This window comes from Barbus barbus, assembly GCF_936440315.1.
Source record: "Barbus barbus genome assembly, chromosome: 1".
In the NCBI taxonomy this organism is placed as follows: Eukaryota; Metazoa; Chordata; class Actinopteri; order Cypriniformes; family Cyprinidae; genus Barbus; species Barbus barbus.
Genome location: NC_136729.1, coordinates 1780625 through 1803505, shown reverse-complemented (window position 1 = coordinate 1803505; position 22881 = coordinate 1780625). Strand labels below are relative to the sequence as shown.

At 40.1% G+C, this 22881-nt stretch overlaps 1 protein-coding gene across 1 annotated transcript; it reads right to left on the bottom strand.

The window, feature by feature from the left end:
* Positions 1 to 1178: 1178 nt before the first annotated feature.
* Positions 1179 to 21430, bottom strand: LOC306846903 (uncharacterized protein). Its single transcript, XM_079380594.1, has 9 exons — positions 21401 to 21430; positions 21185 to 21216; positions 13279 to 13343; positions 12846 to 13128; positions 12102 to 12235; positions 11984 to 12016; positions 2516 to 2798; positions 1480 to 1616; positions 1179 to 1380 (listed from the first exon to the last, which is right to left on the bottom strand). The coding sequence occupies exons 2-9, from the start codon at positions 21193 to 21195 to the stop codon at positions 1376 to 1378; spliced, it is 951 nt and encodes a 316-aa protein (XP_079236720.1). The 5' UTR covers positions 21196 to 21216; positions 21401 to 21430; the 3' UTR covers positions 1179 to 1375.
* Between the last annotated feature and the right edge of the window lie 1451 nt (positions 21431 to 22881).

The following is a 22881-nucleotide window of genomic DNA, read 5'->3' as shown; positions in this document are numbered from 1 at the left end:
GCTCACAGGAAGGAATATATATTTCAATACTTTCTTGCGCAGTTATATCATTGGGTAATTATGCAGTAAATAAAATTCGGGCATCAGGGAGCCGTTATTAATATGCGGGGCATTGAAACTGCTTTGGAATGCACATTCGTGTTTTATTTTCAGTTTCGAGAGTCGTGATCGCATGTACTGTTTATACTATGGAGCGGCAGTACTTACCACACATTTCAGAAGATCAGATGCTTGTCAGTGGTGCTCAGGATCTGTAAATCATTCGCCACCATCCTCAGTCATCTCTCTGTTTATGTAATCTTATGTAATGTAACAGGCTACAGCTAGCAAGGAGATAACCATGTCCCTTTAGTAGCTCGTGTTATTTTATTAGAACGTGTCGTTTGTTTTCCGTGCCTTTCTGAATACAGACACCAACCCATCCCTGCACTTCACATCCCCTGCACAGCCTGGAACATAACATTTATTTCCATGATCTGTATTTCTTCACAATACCTGCAGAACTTCTGATGGTTCGGCTGGATACTGGCCTAAATGTTGAATTTTGCCTAGAGCCCCCAAATGTCTAGAAACGGCCCTGCAATATTTATCTATCAGTGCATGTCTTCTGTCAAAACTGGAAGTGGGAATGTGTTTTTATTATATTAGTAATGAGCATACTGTCATGTTGCACTTGGAGCAAGGAGCGAGGAGACACGGAGATATTCAATCGTCAGGTTTATTCAAATCCCAAAACACAGACCGAGGAGATCGGGGTAAGACGAACAATACAGGACATGGGAGACAGGGAGACACAGGGCTTAAGAACACTAGGAAATCAACGAGGAAGACCAGGAACAGGTGGGGAGTAATTAAACAGGGCTGGAAACAAATGAACTAATGATGACAAACGAGGACAGGAACAGGAAGGCCAAATATGGGCACGAGAGGAGAGGGAAACAAGACACAGGACTGACAATACAGTGGCACAAAATGGTATTAAGAAATAAAATATTAATTGTTATGGTCATTAAATTCAGATGTGTGCAGAAAGTGCAGAACATGTGATTTAAAATTGGCATTGAATGCTGTTAACACATTAGCTACATGAGTGCATTTCATATCACTATACCTCCTCCTCATTGTAAAGATCCAAATGTTTTTTTTTTTTTATTATTCAGAAAACTGCAAAACCACATGCAATGCTGTAGTAATTTATTCATGTAGAAAGCAAAGATAAACAAAGGGTTGTGTAGATACAAGGTCCACCCAATTGGAGGAAGGATAAAGGTACATAAGTAAAATGAAAAAAAAAAAAAAGTGAAATACTAGTATTGCTCAGAAAACAGTAGTTTGGAGAGATCAGTGACCGTGGTGTAACGTCATGTCATTCCACTTACTCTGGCAATAAAATCAGAAAAAAATCAATAAGGCAGTGTAAACATAGTACACATCATAAAAAGCATCTACACAACACATCTCTCTCCTTTTATCGCTCACCTGAATATACCTCAACTTCACACAGTGTGAGGTATTCATTGCGTCCAGGCACAAAAATGTTGACGTATCGCCCCTTAATAGGCTTGAACGCAAAAGTTTTTGTCCCTCCAAGTGGGATGGTCCCAACAGTTGCTGCCCTGTGAAAACACACAGAAACAGAGAGGGGCATATTGAATATACTCCTGTCAAAGGCAAATTTGTGTTACAGTTATTTTTATTTATTTTTAGACACTAAAAGTGGCCCACACGTTCACTCATATACCTAATATTTAGTTTTGAGAAATGGAGCTATAGTTTCAAAAACTATGTAAGCATTTAATATATATATATATATATATATATATATATATATATATATATATATATATATATATATATATATATACAGTTGAAGTCAAAACTTTACATACACCTTTCAGAATCTGCAAAATGTTAATTATTTCTTCTGGAGCATCAGTGCGTGTTTGAATCTTCTGTAATAGTTGCATATGAGTCCCTCAATCATCCTCAGTGTGGAAAGATGGATCTCAAAATCATACAGTCATTGTTGGAAAGGGTTCAAATACACAAACAAATCAGGAAAACCAAATAATTTGTGGGAGCTGAAGGATTTTTCTGAAGAACAGCAGGCAGTTTAACTGTTCAGGACAAACAAGGGACTCATGAACAACTATCACTAAACAAAAAAAACAGCTTTGGATCGATCAGGTAATTAAGAATCAAGTGTATACACTTTTGAACGGGGTCATTTTTATAAATTCAACTATTATTGTCTCTTGTGGACTATATGTAAACCTATTTTATGTGAAATATCTTATTCAGCTCAGTACTAAATAAACAATAACATGCATTTTGTATGATCCCTCTTATTTTGGTAAAATAATTAACATTTTGCAGATTCTGAAAGGTGTATGTAAAGTTTTGACTCCAACTGATATATATATATATATATATATATATATATATATTCAAATAAATTTGATCATATTTACTAATTTTCTAATTGTTTAAGCATTAAGAGAGACATGACACTTACAGCTCATTATTGTTGCCGTTATTGTCCAGGCTGTTGCCGATATGGATCTGAATACCCTCGATCCTGTTTTCACAACAGTCTCCACGATTAGTGATGCTGACCTTGTTTACCCTGTAGACGTCTCCCAAGTCGACTCTCCACCAGGGGTTCCTGTCCCATTGAGTAATGCTGCATGACCCGCGTGTGTAATATGAATCCCTGTTGCCATCGACAGCATTATGAGCATCTGATAATGCACTGTATTTGGAAGACTGGGCAGCTTTGCCTCCAAGAGCAAGATTCCCTGTTTAACATATAACAACAGACTATTATTATTATTATCATTATTGTTGTTGTAATTAATATTAACGTTTAACGTTTGCATTGATTACAAGTGAACTAATAAAATATTTCAACTCAAATCCAGGGCCATGCAGAGACCTTTGGAGGGGCAGGTGCTCAAAGTATAAAAGGCAGAGTTGGAAAAAGAATAACTCTAATACTTGAGTGAAAGTCGTAAAGACAGATTTTTACTTAAGTAAAAGTACAGTACTTGCTTTTAAAAGTACTTAAGTACCAAAAGTAAATTTACTTTTTTAATGTCAATTCACTGTTTTATTATTGTTTTAATACTTGCGATACATTATGCCTCTGATGCAACTTACATTATATCTACTGAATACACTGACTCAGTTGTGTGTCTTTGAAATGAAGAGCTTTTAGAATGTTAAAAACCTATAGAAACTAAACTTGAGATGACCAAAAAAAAACTTATTTAACCCCCAAACCCACCCCATAAAAGCAGGATAGCAGTGATCTCAGCAACCAAATAATCGGATGAAAGTGAAAGTGTATAATATGTCATTAAATAACGATTTCAGATAAATTATCTGCATGTAGTCTTGTTAATTTGCAGCATTTACCAAGTTACTCTGATAGAGATGAAGAGGAATATACAGTGCCTTGTGAAAGTATTCATACCACTTCTCTTTTTTTTATGTTGCTGCCTTATGTTAAACTGCTTTAAATTATTTATTTTTTCCCCACATCAATCTACACTCCATACACCATCAAAAACAGACAAATTTTGACAAATATTGACAAATTGTCACAACTTCGTAAATGTATTAAAAATAAAAAACTGAAATAAGTACATTGCATAATTATCCATACCCTTAACTAAATATTTAGCTGAAGCACATTTATAGCCTCAAGTTTTTTTATTTTATTTGATCTGACAAGCTTTACACATCAGCATTTGGCAATTATCTGCCATTCTTCTCCTCGCCTCTTCATGTCTCAAGCTCTGTCAGGTTGGATGGGGGCAGATGCACATTTCCAGGTTTCTTCAGAAATATTTTATTGGGTTCAAGCTCAGGCTGTGGCTGGGCCACTCAAGGACATTCACAGAGTTGTCTATAAGCCACTCTTGCTGTGTGTTTAGGTTCATTACCCTGTTGGAAGGTAAACCTTCTGCCCAGTCTAAGGTTCTGAATGCTCTGGACTGGGTTTTCATTAAGGCTATCTCAATATTTTGGTGCATTGAGCTTTTTTTCTACTCTGATGAGTCCTTCAGTCCCTGCCGCTGAAAAACAGCTCCACAGCATGAGGCTGCTACCAGCACACTTTACTTTTGTTACTCTGCAAATGATGAGCAGAGCTGGTTTCCTTCAAACATGATGTTTGGAATTGAGGTTCATCAGACCAGATAATGTTGTTTCTCACAGTCTGAGGATCCTTTAGGTGCTTTTTTTTTAATTCCAAGTGTATTTTCATGTGTCTTCATTGAGGAGAGGATTGAGTCTGGCCACACTGCCATAAAGCCCAGATCAGGGGAGTGTTGTCGTGATGTTTGTCCTTCTGTAGATTTCTCCTATCTCCACACATGATCATGGAGTTGTAACTAGAGTGACCATCAGCTTCTTGTTGACCACTCTACACAAAGACCTTCTCCATCAATTGCTCAGTTTGGCCAGGAGGTCAGCTCTAGCAAGAGTCCTGTTTGATTCAAACTTCTTCCATTAAGGGTAACAGATACTACATGCTTATGTGACCCTTCAAAGAAGCAGATTTCTTTTTTCAGAACTCTTCCCCAGATGTGTGGCTTGATGCAAACCTGTTTCTGAGCTCTACAGGCAGTTCTTTTGACCTCAGGGCTTGGTTTTTACTCTGATATGCATTATCAGCCGTTAGACATTTTATTAAGGTGTGTGTGCCTTTCCAAATCATGTCCATTCAATTGAATTTGCCACAGGTTAACTTCACTCGAAGTGTAGTAACACCTACAAGCAATACGAATACTCAACTGTTTCAACTGTCCCAGATAAGCGTCCGAGTACTTATGCAATGGAATCATTTAAGTTTTTTTATTTTTAATAAATTTGCAAAGATGTTAAATTATTTTAATTTTTTTTTTTGCTTTATCATTATGGTGTACGGAGTGTAGTTTGGTGTGGAAAGAAAGTAATTGAAAGCAGTTTTACATAAGGCAGCAACATAACACAATGGGGAAAACAAATGAAGGGGTATGAATACTTTCGCAAGGCACTGTATTCAAACAAAAATCACACACACACATTTTTATGAATAAATGAAAGCCATTACACATATAAACTTAATGAACAGATGTTCATTTCGATGATTTGTTAGTTTTATTATCTGTCACTTTCATGCATCGCATAGGCCCACAGTGTTCATACAGTAGCCCAATCTCGCTAGCAGAAAGCCAAAATCCCTTTATGCCAAGTCATGTCACTAGGCGGCCATCTTTGAAATTCCTCTCGGGCATGCAAGTGCAGCTCCAATCTCTTTGAATGGGGAAATATCAAATTCTCCAAAACTGGTCATCAAGCTTATACGATTAAATTTCATATTTGAAATCACCAAGGAAATCTGACAACAACTGTATCAAAAATGTTGTTTATTTTGCTCAAATCGCTTTTAAAAAAGCTTATTTCTCAGGCTCGACCCACCAGTGCGCATGCGCAGTCCTAGGTGCATGTCTTCGAACGCTGATTGTTTCTATAGCAACTGGGACTTCTAATGGCAGATGCAGTGACATGCTAACTTTAGCGATGGGCTCTGTGGCTCAGAAGATGGGGCTTCGTTCGATAGAGCAGCCATATTGAGCCTTGCATTTTTCCCCATTCAAAACTATACGAGTGACATATCTTGGGTATTCCATAGCCTTTGAAAAAGCATAGATGTTCGCTACCACGGCAACCACCTGGTCTTCGATCAACATCCCGCTTCTTGCATGACAAACGCTTAAAGGTCCCCTGAAGTGCCTTTGAAACACGCAGCGTTATTCTATGTGGTGACATAATTTCAACTGAAACAGGAAGACAGGGCGGGACATATCGAGCAGCCCCACCCCCTTAAAATAGCCAATAGCGTTTTGTTTATGTCTGCTCAGGCCAGAGCCGTTGAGCTCGGTAAAGCCGCAACCTTTGACAGCCAGAGTCTAATAGATTACCCCTAGATTCAATATGAAACTCTTAGTAAAACAAAATAATGATCATGCTGAGGCTGTGTAGTTTTAAAAGTTTTTAATATATGCCGACTCGTGCATATGATTCACTCCGTGCGTTCACGTCTCTGGACTGGAGCCGAAGTCCGGAGTAGACTGTGCGTGCTGCCGCGGAGACCTCATTTGCCCCAATCGAAAGCATATTTACACTGTCTGAATCGCTCCCTATGGCCTACATTGTGCACTACGTGTCATTCACTGTACAGGAAATACTACACTGTGAACAGGTGACCAATCTCAACCGCAGATTCAGCATCTATTTATAGTGTAGGGGGCAGGCATTTTGGATTCTAGAGAGCATTTGATTGGTCATAAGATTTGATGAGAAGCTGAAGGACGAGGCGATCCATTTTTAGTGGAAGTGATGAACTGCAAGCTTTGAATGCTTATATCTTTTAAAATATGAATGCAATGCTTATGCATTTTCTATAATGGTTTTCTAGAGGACAAAGCTTAACGGTAAACTTTGTTGCGTTCAAATTCTGGGCTCTTATGCTTGCCCGTATGCATGATCAATTACATTGTATCCTGAATTTGTCATTGTACTGTAAGCCAGATTAAGCATTTTTCACATTCACATGTCATGCAAGAAGGTGTGATGCTAAAGACCAAGCGGTTGCCGTGGTAATGAACAACTATGCTTTGTTCAAGCGGAATGAGCTAAATTGAGCTACTGTATAAACATTGTGGGCCTTTGCATGTGATGCAGGGGCGGACTTACCCATTAGGTAAAGGTAGGCGACTGCCTTGGGCCCCCAAAAGCCAAGGGCCCCCTAAAATGCTTTTCATATATGAGATGTGCATTAAGCGCGGATTTAAGCGCGGTTGCGGTTTACAGTGTTTATTACCACGACAACCGTCTGAGTGTCTGAGTTGAACGTGCTTCTTGTGTATCCTGCTTGTAGCATATAAAAATATTATGCATCTGAAGCTGACTGCTGCGCGAGGGCGAGGGCTCTCTTTCCCAGCATGCGCACACCTCCCTCTCCCTCCCTCTCTCTCTCTCTCTCTCTCTCTTATTCTCTGTTCAGCGAGCGGCTGAAAGGAGCTGCACTTTCAGTTAAAACACAGATACGTTGCTTCCCTAATTTTTCATGCAAGTATAGCCGAGATCACAGCACCGCTATTGTCTTTATCTTGTGTGTAGCCTATTTGATTTTATCATTTTATTATGGCACAATTATATATCAGGATTTTTGTGCAGATTAACATCTTGGAAGGGAGAGCTGGTTATGGTTATCAGTGCAAAGAAAGAGAAGTAATAGGAACCTGGTATTTCTATGTTCTTTTTTTCATGTGTCTAATAGACATGAACTAGTTCTTTAAAAAACATCTATGACCTATGAAACATGTCTACTCTTCATATGGTATCACTAATAATGCACACATATTGCATAAAGCATCCATATTTGTCCATGCCCATGTTAATTAGAGTATTAAAAACTTGAAAAGTATTAATTTAAGGTACTTTTAGAACAGATAAAATTTTTAATTTTAATTTTACCTGATAAAGTATAATTTATGAGTTGAGCGCTGCTGTCACGAACTCAGCCTCTGTGGCTCCCTCTGATCACCACCAGAGGGAACCCTCACCTGAGTATTAACTCTGTCATTCGGACTTCATTTCCCATCACACCCCGTACCTGAGACTGATTACCTGCACAGGTGTTCCCCATTGACTGGTCTGTTTAATCTGCTCCACCCTTGCTCTCATTGTGAAGTTTTGTTCTTGCCATGCAGACAGTGGTTGGCCTGTGTTTGATTTCCTGTTGCGATCTGGACTGTTTACCCGATTATAAAAGAACTCTGCCTGCCTTGCTGATCTGTTTTGTTATCTGTCTGCTGCCTGCCAAGACCTCTAGCCCGAACTCTGTTTATGATTCTGCTCTGCCTACGTGGTACCTGATGCCTGTGATTGACTTATGCTTGTATGACCATTCTTGTGTGATAATAAAGCTGCACATGGATCTTAAAGACACTGCCTCCTCGTTACAGCTGCTTGGTTTACAGCTGTTACCGGGGAAACCGCTATATGTCTGATGTTCCAAAAGCACCTCCTGCTGGCAGAGAATTAATGTGCATTTTCAATAATCCGGTCTGCGAAAATCCACCCACATAAATCAATTTAAATAATAATAATTTATACTTCGGACTCGTCCCTTTTCTTAAAATTATAATTTAGTTTTTTTTTTTGTTAACTTGTATCTCAATGGTAAATCAATTGCTATTTCATGGTCTACAACATTAAATAATTACATTTATTCATTTAGCAGACAATTTGAATGTAAATGTAAATAAAAGAATCCCATCATAACATGTACATGAAAAATGTAGAAACATTGGACACAACTATGGGGCACCATTGTGCAGCAGCAAGCAAGCTCAAGGTTGATCTAGGTAAATGTGTGCAAATGTATAGGGCCCCATTCCTATATTTGCCTGGGGCCCCCAATTCAATAAATCCGCCCCTGATGTGATGCATGCTAATAAAACTAACAAATCATCGAAATGGTTAAGTCATTATTTCGAGAAAACATCTTGTTATAACGATAAACTAAGTCATAATTATGAGAATGTTTCTTATGTATTACATTTTTTGCCCCTGAATATTATATTAACTCATTATTATGAGATACTAAGGCATAATTACGAGAAAATTTATCATTATTATGACTTACAGAATTTATTTATTTTTTTCTCAAAGTTGCGGGAACGGGCTTCCATACACTTAAGTACAGTAATCAAGTAAATGAACTTCATTACTGTCCACCTCTAATTGAAGGGGCACCTGGGACAAGGCTTTATATAGGGCTGCGCTCAAAATATCAACACAGCAATATATTGTGTGACATTCCTTGCTGATACATGTATCGATACATACGATACAATACATACATTCATATATGTATCGATACATACAGCAAATGCTGTGACGCAGTTTTGAAAAGAAACACGGAATTAAAAAAAAGACCATTTTAAGTTGAACCGTTATTTATTTATTTATTTTTGTACCTATTAATAACTCTGGGATTAGAAACTGCACTTATCATTATTATTATTGAGTTTACAGGCTATGGTGGTTTTGCAATAAACAATACTGTTGCTGTTTCAGAAAACATAAAATAAAATAAATAAATCTGTCATATTTAAAATATAATTCTACTGTAACCCTGTTCTGAATGTATTTCTTTTTGAATACTAATTAAAAAAAACAAAAACAGGATTGATAAGTATTATTCAGGGGATGAGAAAATCAGTGTAAGCCTGTTTTACCAGTGCTGTGATAGCCTAATTATTTTAAGGCACCCTACTGTGCCTTAAAATCATTTTTAAATAAACACTGTAATAATAATAGTTCAAAGTATGAATAATAATAAAGAAAAAGACCAGAACCCTCGACGCCAGTGTAAATAAATTATTTCAATTAAAAGAGGCAGGATAGACTATGCAAGACCTGACATTGTATTTGTATCCAAAAGGAGGTGATGTGAACATCACAGAGCTCATTCAGTGCTGTTACGGTGCTGTGCGGAACAACGAACACACGACAAGCATAAACAATTACCTTCTCTTTTAATCAGAGATCCAGGAGCAGATACAGACACAGGAGTGCACACACATCATAGTAGAAACAATAACCGACGGTGAGACTAACAAAGACAGGAACTTCTAAAGGGGCAGATAATTGGGAAGGACAGGTGTACACAATGACTAATTAAACTGAACTAGGACACAGGGGAAAACAGAAAACCCGACATGGAACAGTCACAAAAAACCCAACATGTAACATATCGCCCCCTCCCGGCAAGGCGTGGCCTCACGCCGTAACGTAACAACTGAGGAGGGCGGTTGGGGGATCTGGAGGAGGGTGTGGAACCGGAGGGTGGCAGGGAATAAACATAAGAGAGTCCAAACAATAAGTCCATGGGGGAGTGGAGGGTGGGAGGAGCCAAGGGGGAGCCAGGAACAGGAGGAGCCAGATGACGACCCAGGCCACAGTCCAGATGGTGGCCCACGGGGGAGCCGACGGAGGGAGGAGCCATGGTGGAGGAGGGACCGCCGACTCCATGGGGCCGACCAACGGCGGCGGAGCAGGTGGTGGTGGAGCCCGAGGTGGAGACAGAGAGCCAAAGTGCCAGGGTGACGCCGAAGATCCGGAGGTCCAAGGCGGAGCAGATGTCTTCGGCGACCTCGGCGCAGGCGGAGATCTGGATGGCCGCGGCGGAGCCGGAGCGACAGAGGACATAGGTGGAGCAGGAGGGAAGGAGGAGCCCAACGGAGCCGGAGGGACGAAGGGACGGGGCGCAGCCCAAGGAGAGTAGTCCTGAGGTGCAGGTAGGGGGACGACTGACCAATGCGGAGCCGGAAGGACGAGGGAGCCCGGTGGAGCTGGTGGACAGACGGGATCCGGTGGAGCCGAGGGAGCTTGAAGGCATGGTGGAGCCGCAGGGTCGCCGGACTGAGGCGGAGTCTGGGTCTCGGAGGCTGAGGGCAGAGACGAGGGATCCTCCAGACTCAACGCCAACAGAGCTGGAGGTCGGCAGACCCGCGGCGAGCCCACGCCACAGATGGTGTGCTGAGGGTGAGCAGAGGGGCTGACGAACTCCAGTGATGAGGGTGTTGGAGTAGGAACCAGATCAATGAGAGGCGGTGGGAGAGGGAGGTCGGGTGGGATAATTCCCCAGAAATCCAATACAGGAGCTAGCTTCAGGATGATTGTGTCAGTGTGAAAGTTAATGAGGTTTCCCAGGTCCAGTTCATGCTCACCCTCAGCGGTGGCGTCGTGGGCGGGGCGTTCCATCGCCCCCGCGATCTCCACAGCTTTCTCCACCGTCGGATGCACTGCCGGCTCTCGCACCTGGTCAGACGTTTGGGGCTCGGGCTCCGGGACGATCGGCAGCTCTGTCGCTCCTGATGGCGATGGCTCAACGACCGCGGCAGGCTCTGGCTCTCCGTCTGCGGTGGGCTCGGGCAGCTCCGCGCTGCGGGGTGGTAGTGGACTGGGCGCTGGGTCCCGAGTGGGGCTGGTGTCATTCTCTGCGAGGTCCACTGTGAGTTGCGATTTGCAAGACACCAGCACCCACTCGATAAAGGCGGCGAGGCTCTCTCGAGGACCGTCCCCGGACAACTGCCTACGTGTGGTGATATTAAGTCCAGCCTTGTAGAAGGTGCAGAGGCAGTAGTCCGGGAAGTGTGTCTTGTTGGCCAGACACAAAAAATCCTCGGTGTGGTCCTCGAGAGAGCGATCCCCCTGTTCCAACAGGAGGACGAGGACACCGGGATCCATAATAAAAAATAAAAAACTTGGCAAAAACCGGGAAAATAAAACGGGGGAAAAACGCCGCAAACTTGCTGTTTTGGTCGGTTATTATGTTACGGTGCTGTGCGGAACAACGAACACACGACAAGCATAAACAATTACCTTCTCTTTTAATCAGAGATCCAGGAGCAGATACAGACACAGGAGTGCACACACATCATAGTAGAAACAATAACCGACGGTGAGACTAACAAAGACAGGAACTTATAAAGGGGCAGATAATTGGGAAGGACAGGTGTACACAATGACTAATTAAACTGAACTAGGACACAGGGGAAAACAGAAAACCCGACATGGAACAGTCACAAAAAACCCAACATGTAACAAGTGCACAGGGCCCAGATTTACTAGCAACACCCCTGGTACTGAGGTCAGATGAGGTCGTCAAGTGAAAGGTCATCATTTTGGTCATATTATTTATGGCTAAATTATTATTCAGTAATTTTACAAATAGTTAGATTTGACAAGCCTTTACAAGGGGCCTTTAATAAAAAAAAAAAAGAAAAAAGAGCGAGGATATTTTGCCTTGACAAAAGGGCACTTTGGACATGTGCTTAGATAACAACTGTCTTAAGTGATCCCTTATTGATTACCAAATACATATATTACTGACAGCATTAGAGTAATGAAGAGCACTCACTTGGCACACAAATGTACAGTGGGTTGGCCTTTTCTGTTAAAAGAATAACAACACATACACACATTAATAAGTACCTGAACAAATTCTATCACAGTCGTCTTCTCTCTCTGTCCCTTACCTGCAAACACCTCGACTTCACACAGAGTAAGGATTTCATCATTCCCGGGTAAAAAAATGTTGACAAATCGGCCGCTAATAGGCTCAAACTCGAATGTTTTTGTGCCGCCGAAAACAGTGAGAACAGTTGCAGCCCTGCAAATACATAAAGAACAGTATTGAAAGTGGAAACCAGAGGCCTCTCAATACCTGGGAATAATGACAGCCTGTGAATTTACATTTGTGCTTGGGCATTTTTTATGCTGTTCAGGAGCCATGTGCCACCCACTGTTGCAAGCAAGCTGCTTATCTGTCTATATGGCTGTTGTCGTGGTATTTAGGGTAAAAATTGAGATGCAGTTTGAACAATGTTTGCATACATGACTGACCAATGGTGTTGCGTGAGAAGGTGGGACCTAAAGAGAAAGGTCAAAGCAATGCAAAAACGCACAAAATGGGAAAGGAAAGGATGTAATGTGTGTCCCATACTTGGAACATGCGCTCTGCATTTCACCTATCCAAGTGCACACACACAGCAGTGAGAAGTGAACACACACACAGGTGGTACTGAAGGTGGAAGAGAGCGCTGGTCATTTGCGTTACAAGTCCGACTCTATAATCACTAGGCCACAACTGCCCCAAATGGCGGAATGACATTTTGGACAAAAATAATACATGTCAGGGAAAAACAGGATGTATGGTCACCCTTGTTAAACCAGATCGAACTTTATAAATATGATGAAAAAAAAATGTATAAATTTCTTACAGCTCGTTGTTGTTTCCGTTGTTCTCCAGGTTGCTTCCAATACGAATCTGAGCTCCTTTAATTCGCTCTTTGCAACAGTCTCCACGATTAGTGAGGGCAACCTTGCTTATGCTGTAGACGTTTCCAAGGTCAACTCTCAGCCATGGATTAAGCTGCACTTTAGTGTGAGTGCATGAGCCCTTCCTGTAATTTGTGTCTCTGTTTCCATCTACTGCATGTTTAGCAACTCCGTCTTGCTTGAATAAAGAGGACTGCACCACTCTGGCATTAAAAGCAACATTCGCTGTTCAGTGAAAAAAGATAAGACAGCTTCAAAGCAAGACAAACAAATCAATCAATCACATGATTACAAAATTGACATGTATTGCGACGACGCACAATGGTTACAGATTTTTAAATCCAGACATTTTTACTTTTATTATTCTAAACGTACCTTTCAAATAAGCGCCACAGGGCCCAGTGAAAAGTGTTAGTAACAAAATCACACATATGGCCATCCTGATTGAAGACATAACACATCACATCATCTCAACATATGAAAGAATCATTTTCAATTTATCATCCTAATTTACACAAAGAAACAAATATAATCCATTTGAGAGATTGAACATGTCACACCTATGCTGTGTGGGATTAGGCAGGACGATGAAGACGAAGAATTCCAATAACACTTTAATGATTCCACAACAGGTAATATCCAGACAGGTCAGGAACACACACATACACACGAGGTAATATTCACAATACCAGACAATGACAGAATGAACAGAATAGACTATAAAATGGGGTGCTAATTAGGGACAGACAGGTGAAGAGGATCAACTAATAATGACACAATGGGGACAGGAACAGGAACGACCAACTATGGGCACACGGGGGAGAAAACACAACCAAAAGTCCAATGTGGTGTGACAGTTCGCCCCCCTCCCGGAAGGCCTACCTCGCGCTGCAGAGACGAAGGGGGACAAAGGAGTGGAAGTGGGATGGTGACGGGATGTTAAAGCGTGGCAGGAAGGCAGGCAAACACTACAGGGCAGAGGACGGACTCCCGGGAGGAGGACGACAGACAGAATCCAAGGAGGAGACGATGGAGGAAGGAACCATTGAAAAAACAGGAGGAGCCAGGATGGAGACAGGAGGGACTTGGAGCAGGAAGAGCCAGGCGGGACCCAGGCCACAGCCATGAAGGCGGCCCACGGTGGAGTCGACGGAGGGAGGAGCAATGGGGGAGGAAGGGCTGTCAACTCCAGGGGGCCGATGGAGGAGGAGCCCGAGGCGGAGAAGGAGAGCCAATGAGCCAGGGCAACACTGAGGATTCGAAGGGCCAAAGCGGAGCAAGGGTCCTTACACGATCAAGGTCCAGAAAAGTACCAAGATGATCGACAAAGTAGTCCATGTGACATCAGTCTGTCAGTCTGTCCAGCGTGATGACGTTGAACACACGGCTTGTGTTCTGGAGCACGCTGGATCTGGATTAGCACTTGCGCCACCACACGCTTGCGTCATGTACTGTCGTGAACGCATGTCCACAAGAGAAACAGTAGAGACGAAAATGTGGAATAAAAACATTATTTTTATTTTCTTTGCGCAAAAAGTATTCTCGTGGCTTCGTAAAATTACAGTTGACAGACTGATTTCATATGGACTACTTTGTCAATCATCTTGGTACTTTTCTAGACCTTGATTGTGTAAGGACCCTTGCTGTCTATGGGAGAGTCAGAGAGCTCTCAGATATCATCAAAAATATCTTAATTTGTGTTCTGAAGATGAACGGAGGTCTTACGGGTGCGCATTAATTAATCAGGGTGATTAATTATAATGCAAGTGAAAATGAAGCAGTTGGGGGTTCGGTGCCTTGCTCAAGGGCACCTCAGTCGTGGTATTGAGGGTGGAGAGAGTGCTGGACATTCACTCCCCCCACCTACAATCCCTGCCGGCCCGAGAATCGAACCCACAACCTTTGAATTACGGATCCGACTCTCTAACCATTAGGCCACGACTTCCTCTTAACGACAGAATTTTCATTTTTGGGTGAACTACCCCTTTAATTGTTCACCACAAGACTAATAATGTGCACTAACAAAAAGTAGGTTAATTTTTTATTTCATGACGACTTTAATCATTTTCAGTACCATTGGCAAAACTACTGCCATATAGATGGTTTCAACAGCAACAACATAAACAAACGTTACTGCGCATGCATGCTTTTGTGGCCCTAACTTATCTTCCGGTAGACATCCAAATAGAATCAGTAACAACAACCAGAGTAGACTTCGGGCCAGGCGCGTGCGCTCGATGAAACCGTCTATAGATATTGTAATCTCTTTTTTTTTTTTTTAAGTCAATCATTATTTAAAGCTTTGAGTGGTTTATTCCAAGTCTTCTAAAAAGACACATTCACTTTATATTATGTAACTATTTTCATAGGCTTTTATTTGCATACATAAATATTGATCAATTACCATTACAATAATGTCAATCTTAAACATTTCCTCTTTAAATTATTATTTTTTTTTGTCTTTAAATCTCTTTATTTGTGTCTTTAAAATTTGTCTTTAAAACTTAATATAATATTTATTCATTAAAAGGAAATGAAAACACAGTTATTGCAACACACTGACGCACAGCAAAACCGTGTACCTACCCAAAAATGCCAATTGCAATGTTTATTTGAGGTTAAACATTTAACTGTAGTATATTCATTAAGGATACAAATGAAACTTTTAACCCTTACCACCATATAAAATGTATTGAGCTAAACATGCTGTAGCATTACAAAGGCAACAGAACTCAGTAGACACGACCATACTCGTACTATGAGGTGCAGTGAGTTTATTTTTTTAACTGTGTTTGATAAGGTAAGAGTTAAGGCCAATATTTATAACCATTACAAATATATTGAAATTATTAGGTGAAAATCTATGTTTCTATGTATCATTATTGTAATTGTATGAATATGATAGAAAATCTATGTAATTGTAGCTGTTTGTCAAACATGTCAATAATATGAATTATCTTAGGTTAACATTTTTGCATCCGCTGTTGGAAAGATATTGAAAAACAAAGTCTGAATGTGAGAATATGAAACCAACTTTACCGCAGTACAAAGGATAGTTTACCTCAGTACAAACCAACAAGCCTATTCCATGACAAAGATGTTATCAGTCACTCAGTATGTAGTTTTAATAAAGTTAAAAGGTTTCATATTTATGAATTAGATTATAAACATATCCATTTCTTTGCTAGTGCAGTGCGCTTCCAGGGAGAGCCCGCCCACACACGCTTCTGATTGGCTGTGATATTTGATTGATGCTGTCGTGTCACGTGTAGTTAGAACAAGGTGTTAGGGTAGGTTTAGGTTTAGTCGAACAAGTTGACATATACTTGCAAAGTTTCTCATAGTCAGCATGTTGAATGTTGTGGACCCATCAAAATAGGGAGTCCCACTGTCATTAATACCTGTGTACTTACATAGTAACTAGATGTGTACCAGTGATGTAGTCTAGTTTTTTGTAGTGAGCATACTGTGATTTTTCCCTCCCTCACCCGTCCCAAAGCGACTCCCCATAAGCACCACTCACTAATGTGTACAGTATGCATCTAGCTACATGTTACTGACAGCATTCTAGACTGCTTATGTGATATCAACATGTCAATTTATTATAAGCAACACACGACAGCCAATGACATTTACAGCTGGGGAGACTGGACTGATCTTCTACTGTGTTAATCTCAGCTAGTTAAGAGCTATATTTTTCCTGAATATGGTCCCTGGAGCATAGGGATCAGCTGGCAATTTTCAATGCACATTTAAGAGGGCCTGTTTTTAAATTCCCTAGCCTGACCTTCAGTCCACAAGGCTGGCCAGGATTTCTCATCTCTCTCATCATCTGAAACAATAAACATTGTATTCAGTTTAACTGCTGTACACAGACACACACATATCTGTGTTATCTCTCCCCTTCTCCTGTTTTCATTGATCCGCGCACTAATGTAACTGAAGTTATTAGCTAGTTACGCAAACCGTAGCTGGGGTTTGCGGGGCCCCAGGTTGTACCTGTGGGCCCTGTTTGAAATAGTTTAATATATGTTTGTTTATACTTATTTGTGCTATTTACACAATGTTTATGTTTTTCAAGTCTGTAGGTATCCAGGTACAGAAACCGAATAATCAAATATAAAATAGCATTGCATATATAACAGACGTAGGCAAGTAAGTGCTGGTGCGTGTAAACCTCACTCCCCTGATCTCAAAAAGAGGCCGTGGCCTTTAACCTCCTCGTTAGAGTGCCCTCCTCCCACGCCGGAGACCGCGGATTGAATCCCGCTCGGAGCGGGTGGAGTAGAACCGGTTACACAGTCTTCACTGTGTAAATTAAATTTAGATTAATTTGTGTTAAACTACAAAGTAGTTCAGTAAAGAGCTGTGAGTGATTTTCTCTGATTTAATTTCTTGGATTAACATTAAGGACACCGACATCAGCTAGTAAATTAGGCACGAACACTTTAAGAGAATAATACAAATCTTTTTACAAAATAATAATACAAAAATTTTTTCTCAACTGTTGCGTTCACTTAAGTTTACGTTTGTTCTATGTGTGCACCAAACACGGCACGCGATTACTCATTTGAGTTTTTCTGCGTCCTGTGTTGGAATGCTTATAAACTCTTTTGAATGTTTAAATGGGCAAGGCATAAAAACGTGTGTAAATGATAAGCTTTCGTGGCGACGCGCAGCAGTGGTGCATTTTTAGGATGGCCTCAGCCAGTCATTTAAATGAAAGAGTTGAGCAATAGCACTGGTCATCAACAGAAACACAGCGTGATTTTCAAAAAGTCAGTGCTTCCATCGCAACACAGACGGGGTGAATTTATGAATGAACGTGAGAAATTTCTTTCACAAAGATGTTGTTTCGTATCCTTGCGTTTTTTTAAGTGGGTATATGGAAATCCTTGACCTGCATATACCTGCGTATCACGTAGAAAACACCACTGATGTGTATGTGGTATGTAACCACACATTGGTGCATAGAATCTACACCTGTAATATTTCTGTAACGTCTGTAACATGTGTAAGTACAAATGTGTAACAGGACATTGGTAACAACACTTTTTTCACTTCACCAAGTATTCGTGTAACAGAAATTATAAAACGACATTTTGTAACAACAGTATGTATAAGAGTAATTGGAACAATTTGATCCAGGGGGTGGAAATGGGTAGGTTTAGGGATATGTAAAATGGGATTAGTTGGATCTCGAGTTGGAGTTGGTGCACCACTGTAATACCAGTGTACTTACATGGTAACTCCTCAGGAACAGTCCACTTAATATAAAGTGTAACATTCTGGACACCAACCACAATTTATTTGTAAAGTCTAATTTACTGGCCGCTGATGTGTACATCAAAGTAATTACATGGTAAATCCATAGGAATTGTCTACTTAATATGAAGTGTAACACATTCTTTACCAAAAAGTGCTGTTAGTCCTGTTACACATTTGTATTTTCATTACCAAAAAGTGTTGTTACCAATGTACCAATTTGTACTTACACATACCATTCAGTGGTTTGTTACACATGTGTGGTTACACAAACATTAGAGCTGTAGATACTATGTACCAATGTGTACTTACACTGTGGTTAAATACTACATACACATCTAGGTACTATGTATGTACACAGGTATTAGGGACACTTAATATAAAATGGGACCGCACACTGTCTGAGTGCGCACAAGCAATATCGGAGTGAAAGGACAGGCTGTTCATTTGTGTAAGTTAGGTGTATTTGAGATCTCGCATCCAGTTTTCTGCAATTACATGAGTGTGTTATCATGTTACAATAAATCGCTACCCACATTTATGCAGGAATGATTAAAATGATGCGGAATACTTGCAATCCCATGCGGATATTCAGACTCTGTAATTACCAAGAGGCAGATGCGTGTCAAACTCGCTGTTGGAGAGGAAAGAGCAAGACACAGCGTATATCGGTGTATATATGGTAGACACTGTGGAGAATGAGTAACGGAACTGTGTCAGGTATTTCAGTATAGGTATCAAAATATAGATATTTATGATAACACTACCATGTAGTTTGTTTCTCCAAACTTTGAGTCCATAAGTTACGCTGACCTCCCTCACTGTCCGCTCTTCACCTGCTGTTGCGGCGGCTTTTCCCGGTTCAAATAACAGGGCTTTTATTCGTCCGTTTACGAGCGGATATCTTTATTGGCTACTGAAGTGCCATCAAAGGTTTGGATATCAATTCAAATTGTGGGCGTACTCAGCAACGAACTATGACTTAAATGTAACAAAGTAGATTTTGCTAAATTTATACTTAAGTACAAGTAAAAGTATAGCTTTAAAAACATACCTAAAAAGTATAAGTACCCGAAAAAGCTAATTACAGTAACATGAGTAGTTGTAATTCGTTACCTCCACCACTGTCGACCACAGCCCAAGGAGCAGCCGGAGGGACAAGGGAGCCTGGGGGAGCTGGTGGACTGATGGGCCACGGTGGAGAGGAGGGAGCTAGGAATGAGCTGCTGGGTTGAAGGGCTGGGGTGGACTCCAGGACTCAAGAGGCTGGAGGCGAAGAAAAGGGATCCTCCAGCCACGACGCCGATGTAGACTGGCAGACCCGTGGCGATCCCACCACACAGATGGTGGGCTGAGGGTGAGCAGAGAGGGAGAGCAGAGGGGCTGCCAGAAGACAGTGGTGGCGGAGCTGAGTCAGGAATGACAGGAGGAGGCAGGAGAGGGAGCGAGGGAAGGTGGGTGGAAAATCCAGGCAGGTAGAGGGTTCAGGGATGCCGCCCACACACACCATATTGCGACTCCCAACACTGGGAGCGCGGCGGACAGGGGAAAGAAATCTGCGGTTGTTTTCGGACAGGCAGACGGTTCAGGATGCGCACTGAGCTCGGCTCACCCTCAGCCATGGTGCAGTGGGCAGAGCTTTCCTCCGCGCTCTCACTGTCCATGGCGCTCTCTCCCGTAGCGAACTCTGTAGCCGGCTCTCGCACCTGCTCTGACATCACAGGCTCTGGCTCCGGGGCTCTAGTGTGGTCCTCGAGAGAGCAATCCCCCTGCTCTAGCAGGAGGAAGAGGACAGCAGGGTCATTCATAACAAAAAAGAGAAACTTTAAAAACAAAAACAAAAACACGAGGGGAAGGTCTCCGCTTACGCTTTATTTATTTTTTTGGTCCAGTATTCTGTCACAACTATGGTGTGTGGGATTAGGCAGGACGACGAAGAATTCCAATAACACTTTAATGATTCCACAACAGGTAATATCCAGACAGGTCAGACAGACAGATGAAGTAACATTCACAATACAAGGCAGAATGAACAGACTAGACTATAAAATGGGGTGCTAATTAGGGACAGACAGGTGAGAAGGATCAACTAATATTGACACAATGAGGACAGGAAGAGGAATGAACAAATATAGGCAAATGAGGGAGAAAACACAACCAAAAGTCCAATGGGGTGTGAGAGAACCTTACTGTAACGGGGCGAACGAGACGTGAGACATGCGGATCCAAGTGCAAGCTTTTATTTATAAACAGTCAATAAACAGGCAGGGTCAAACAGCGGCAAACAAATGGGCAAGACACAGAGCAATCCTAGGGCTAGTGAGAGTCGACGATCGGCGAACGATATCCAACATTAAAGTTTTTTTTTTAATTTTTTTTTATGCAGTTAATAAACCTTTTCAATTCCATCTGTTTTCATTCATGTATATTCACAAATTCAGTCTTCTTGATTCATATAATTTAAGCTAACTGATCGTAATTATCTATTTATCGGTTTATTATTTTGTGTTATTGTGAAGTATGAACATGACATTCACACTGAAATTAAGGTTTAGTGAAAGGAAACATCCGACAGTAATAAAAAAATAAAAAATAAAAAAAAAAACTGTAGCACAGCTAATTTGTTTAAAACCTGTAATCAATAAATTTCAAATAACTCCATTTTTAATAATTTTCACAAATCATGTTTTTTCATTGTGCTTTCCAAATCATCTCAATCAAATTGCAGTTGAGTTATTTTGATCAGGTTAAAAATAACTCAAAATTACAGCTAACTATAACACAATAAAATACAATAAAAACATAATAAAAAACATGATTTTTTAACATATAAAAAATGGATTTAACCATTTTTGCAAACAAACTCTTCATATATATATATATATATATATATATATATATATATATATATATATGTATATATATATATATATATATATATATGTGTGTGTGTGTGTATGTGTGTATTACAAATATAATTTTCCTGCTGTAGAGACTGCATCAATATTCAACTCACCTAGAATCCATCAATGTATCAACCTCAGTTATCTGCTTTAAAAAAAAAAATATGTTTTATACAATACATTTTTGTATTATAAATATGAATTTAAAAACAATTGCTATATTTAATATATATTCAATATATTATTCACATGTGGAATATTATGCCCTGACAAAACATGTTAAACCAAAAATGTGCTATTGTAGATATGAAAGTTAATACAGTACATACTCAGCAGTCTGTAAGAGTGTCTAGTTGAATAAGACTGTGCTCAGAAAGGATGCTTTATTTATTGCCAAATAAGTTCCTCCCAACCAAATGAGATATCTGAATATTCAACATTAAATGGACCTATTACAAAAGAGTTCCCATTTTTTGTAAAGCTTTATTCTGATAAGAAACAGTGACATACAGAATTTGGAACATTCTTGTATGAATGTAATCAGTATGTTGCAATTAACACTATCAACCACAAAATTATTTTGAATAACCTCAAACTATTTTGGCATTAGTGGAATTGCAGTGGCATGGTTGAAATTATACTTATCGGGATAAAGGGAGATTTTTATTAAAGTGTTTTCACATACATATCATGAAAAAAGATGTACGTAAAACGTACAACGCCTGTTTTTTCCGTACAAGTCAAGACGTGCTAGTGTTGTTAAAACAGTTTCAGGAAAAACGTAGAAACTAAAACAAAAAAAGCTTTAGATACGCTAGTTTTTCTATCATTAGAATTTAAAACTAGTTAGTCTGACAAAGTTAAAAAGAAGAAGAGGTGAGCGCGTTCGTTTATCTAAAACAATAAGATATATTGTTTGTTTTGTCTTATTTTATTTAAGTGTCATAAGTCCTTTATTTACCCTTTGATTTTTGTCAAGCTTAAGACTTCTGCAGTGCTATATACCCCAGAATTTTTTCGCTTTTAAAATTAGGTTACACAAGTTTTCTTTTAAACATTCAACTCTAACCCACAGGAAAATGTTGTTTTATTTAATTTTAGTTATTCACGCTTAATACCTTTTATTTACTCTTTGATTTTGTCCATTTTAAAACTTCTAGTGTGCTATATCAGTTAAAATACACATGTGCGAGAACAAACTAAAATGAAAGCAAATGTTTTGGATTTTCAGTCGTAATTAGACGGGTAAACTTTATTTTTTTTTACAACATCTTACGAAATGTAAATATTTTGTCTCACGCAGAGCGACGAAATGAGAAAGGTCGCTGTGCATCTGGCCCTATGACCAGTGAAACGTACTTATCTGATCAAGAGGACTGTTGTAAAATATCTAAAGTTTCTGGGATTCAACTCATTTGCAATCTATTGAGTTTTTGAGGGGGTCGTAAACTTTGTTAGAATGTGAGGTAAAAAGTTCATTGATCAAAACAGATCATCTTTCTAAGATATTCAACGATCAAAGGACATTGTTACCATTTTATGACGTGCACCTGCGTGTGTGAACTCTGTCAAAGGTTTAAGCAGAAGTTCACTAACTGGTCAAAGGATGTGTGCCCTATTGAACCTATTTATCAGGGGCGTAGCCATCATTTCAAAAGTGGGGGGGGGGGGGGGGCAGAATGTCTAGTGTTATACCTGTTTTTTTTTTTCAGTTAACCCTTGTCTAATTGACAGGTTTTATTTTTAATCATACCTTTTTGCTTAATATGCTTTATGATTATATTATTATTATATGTGATTATAAAACATA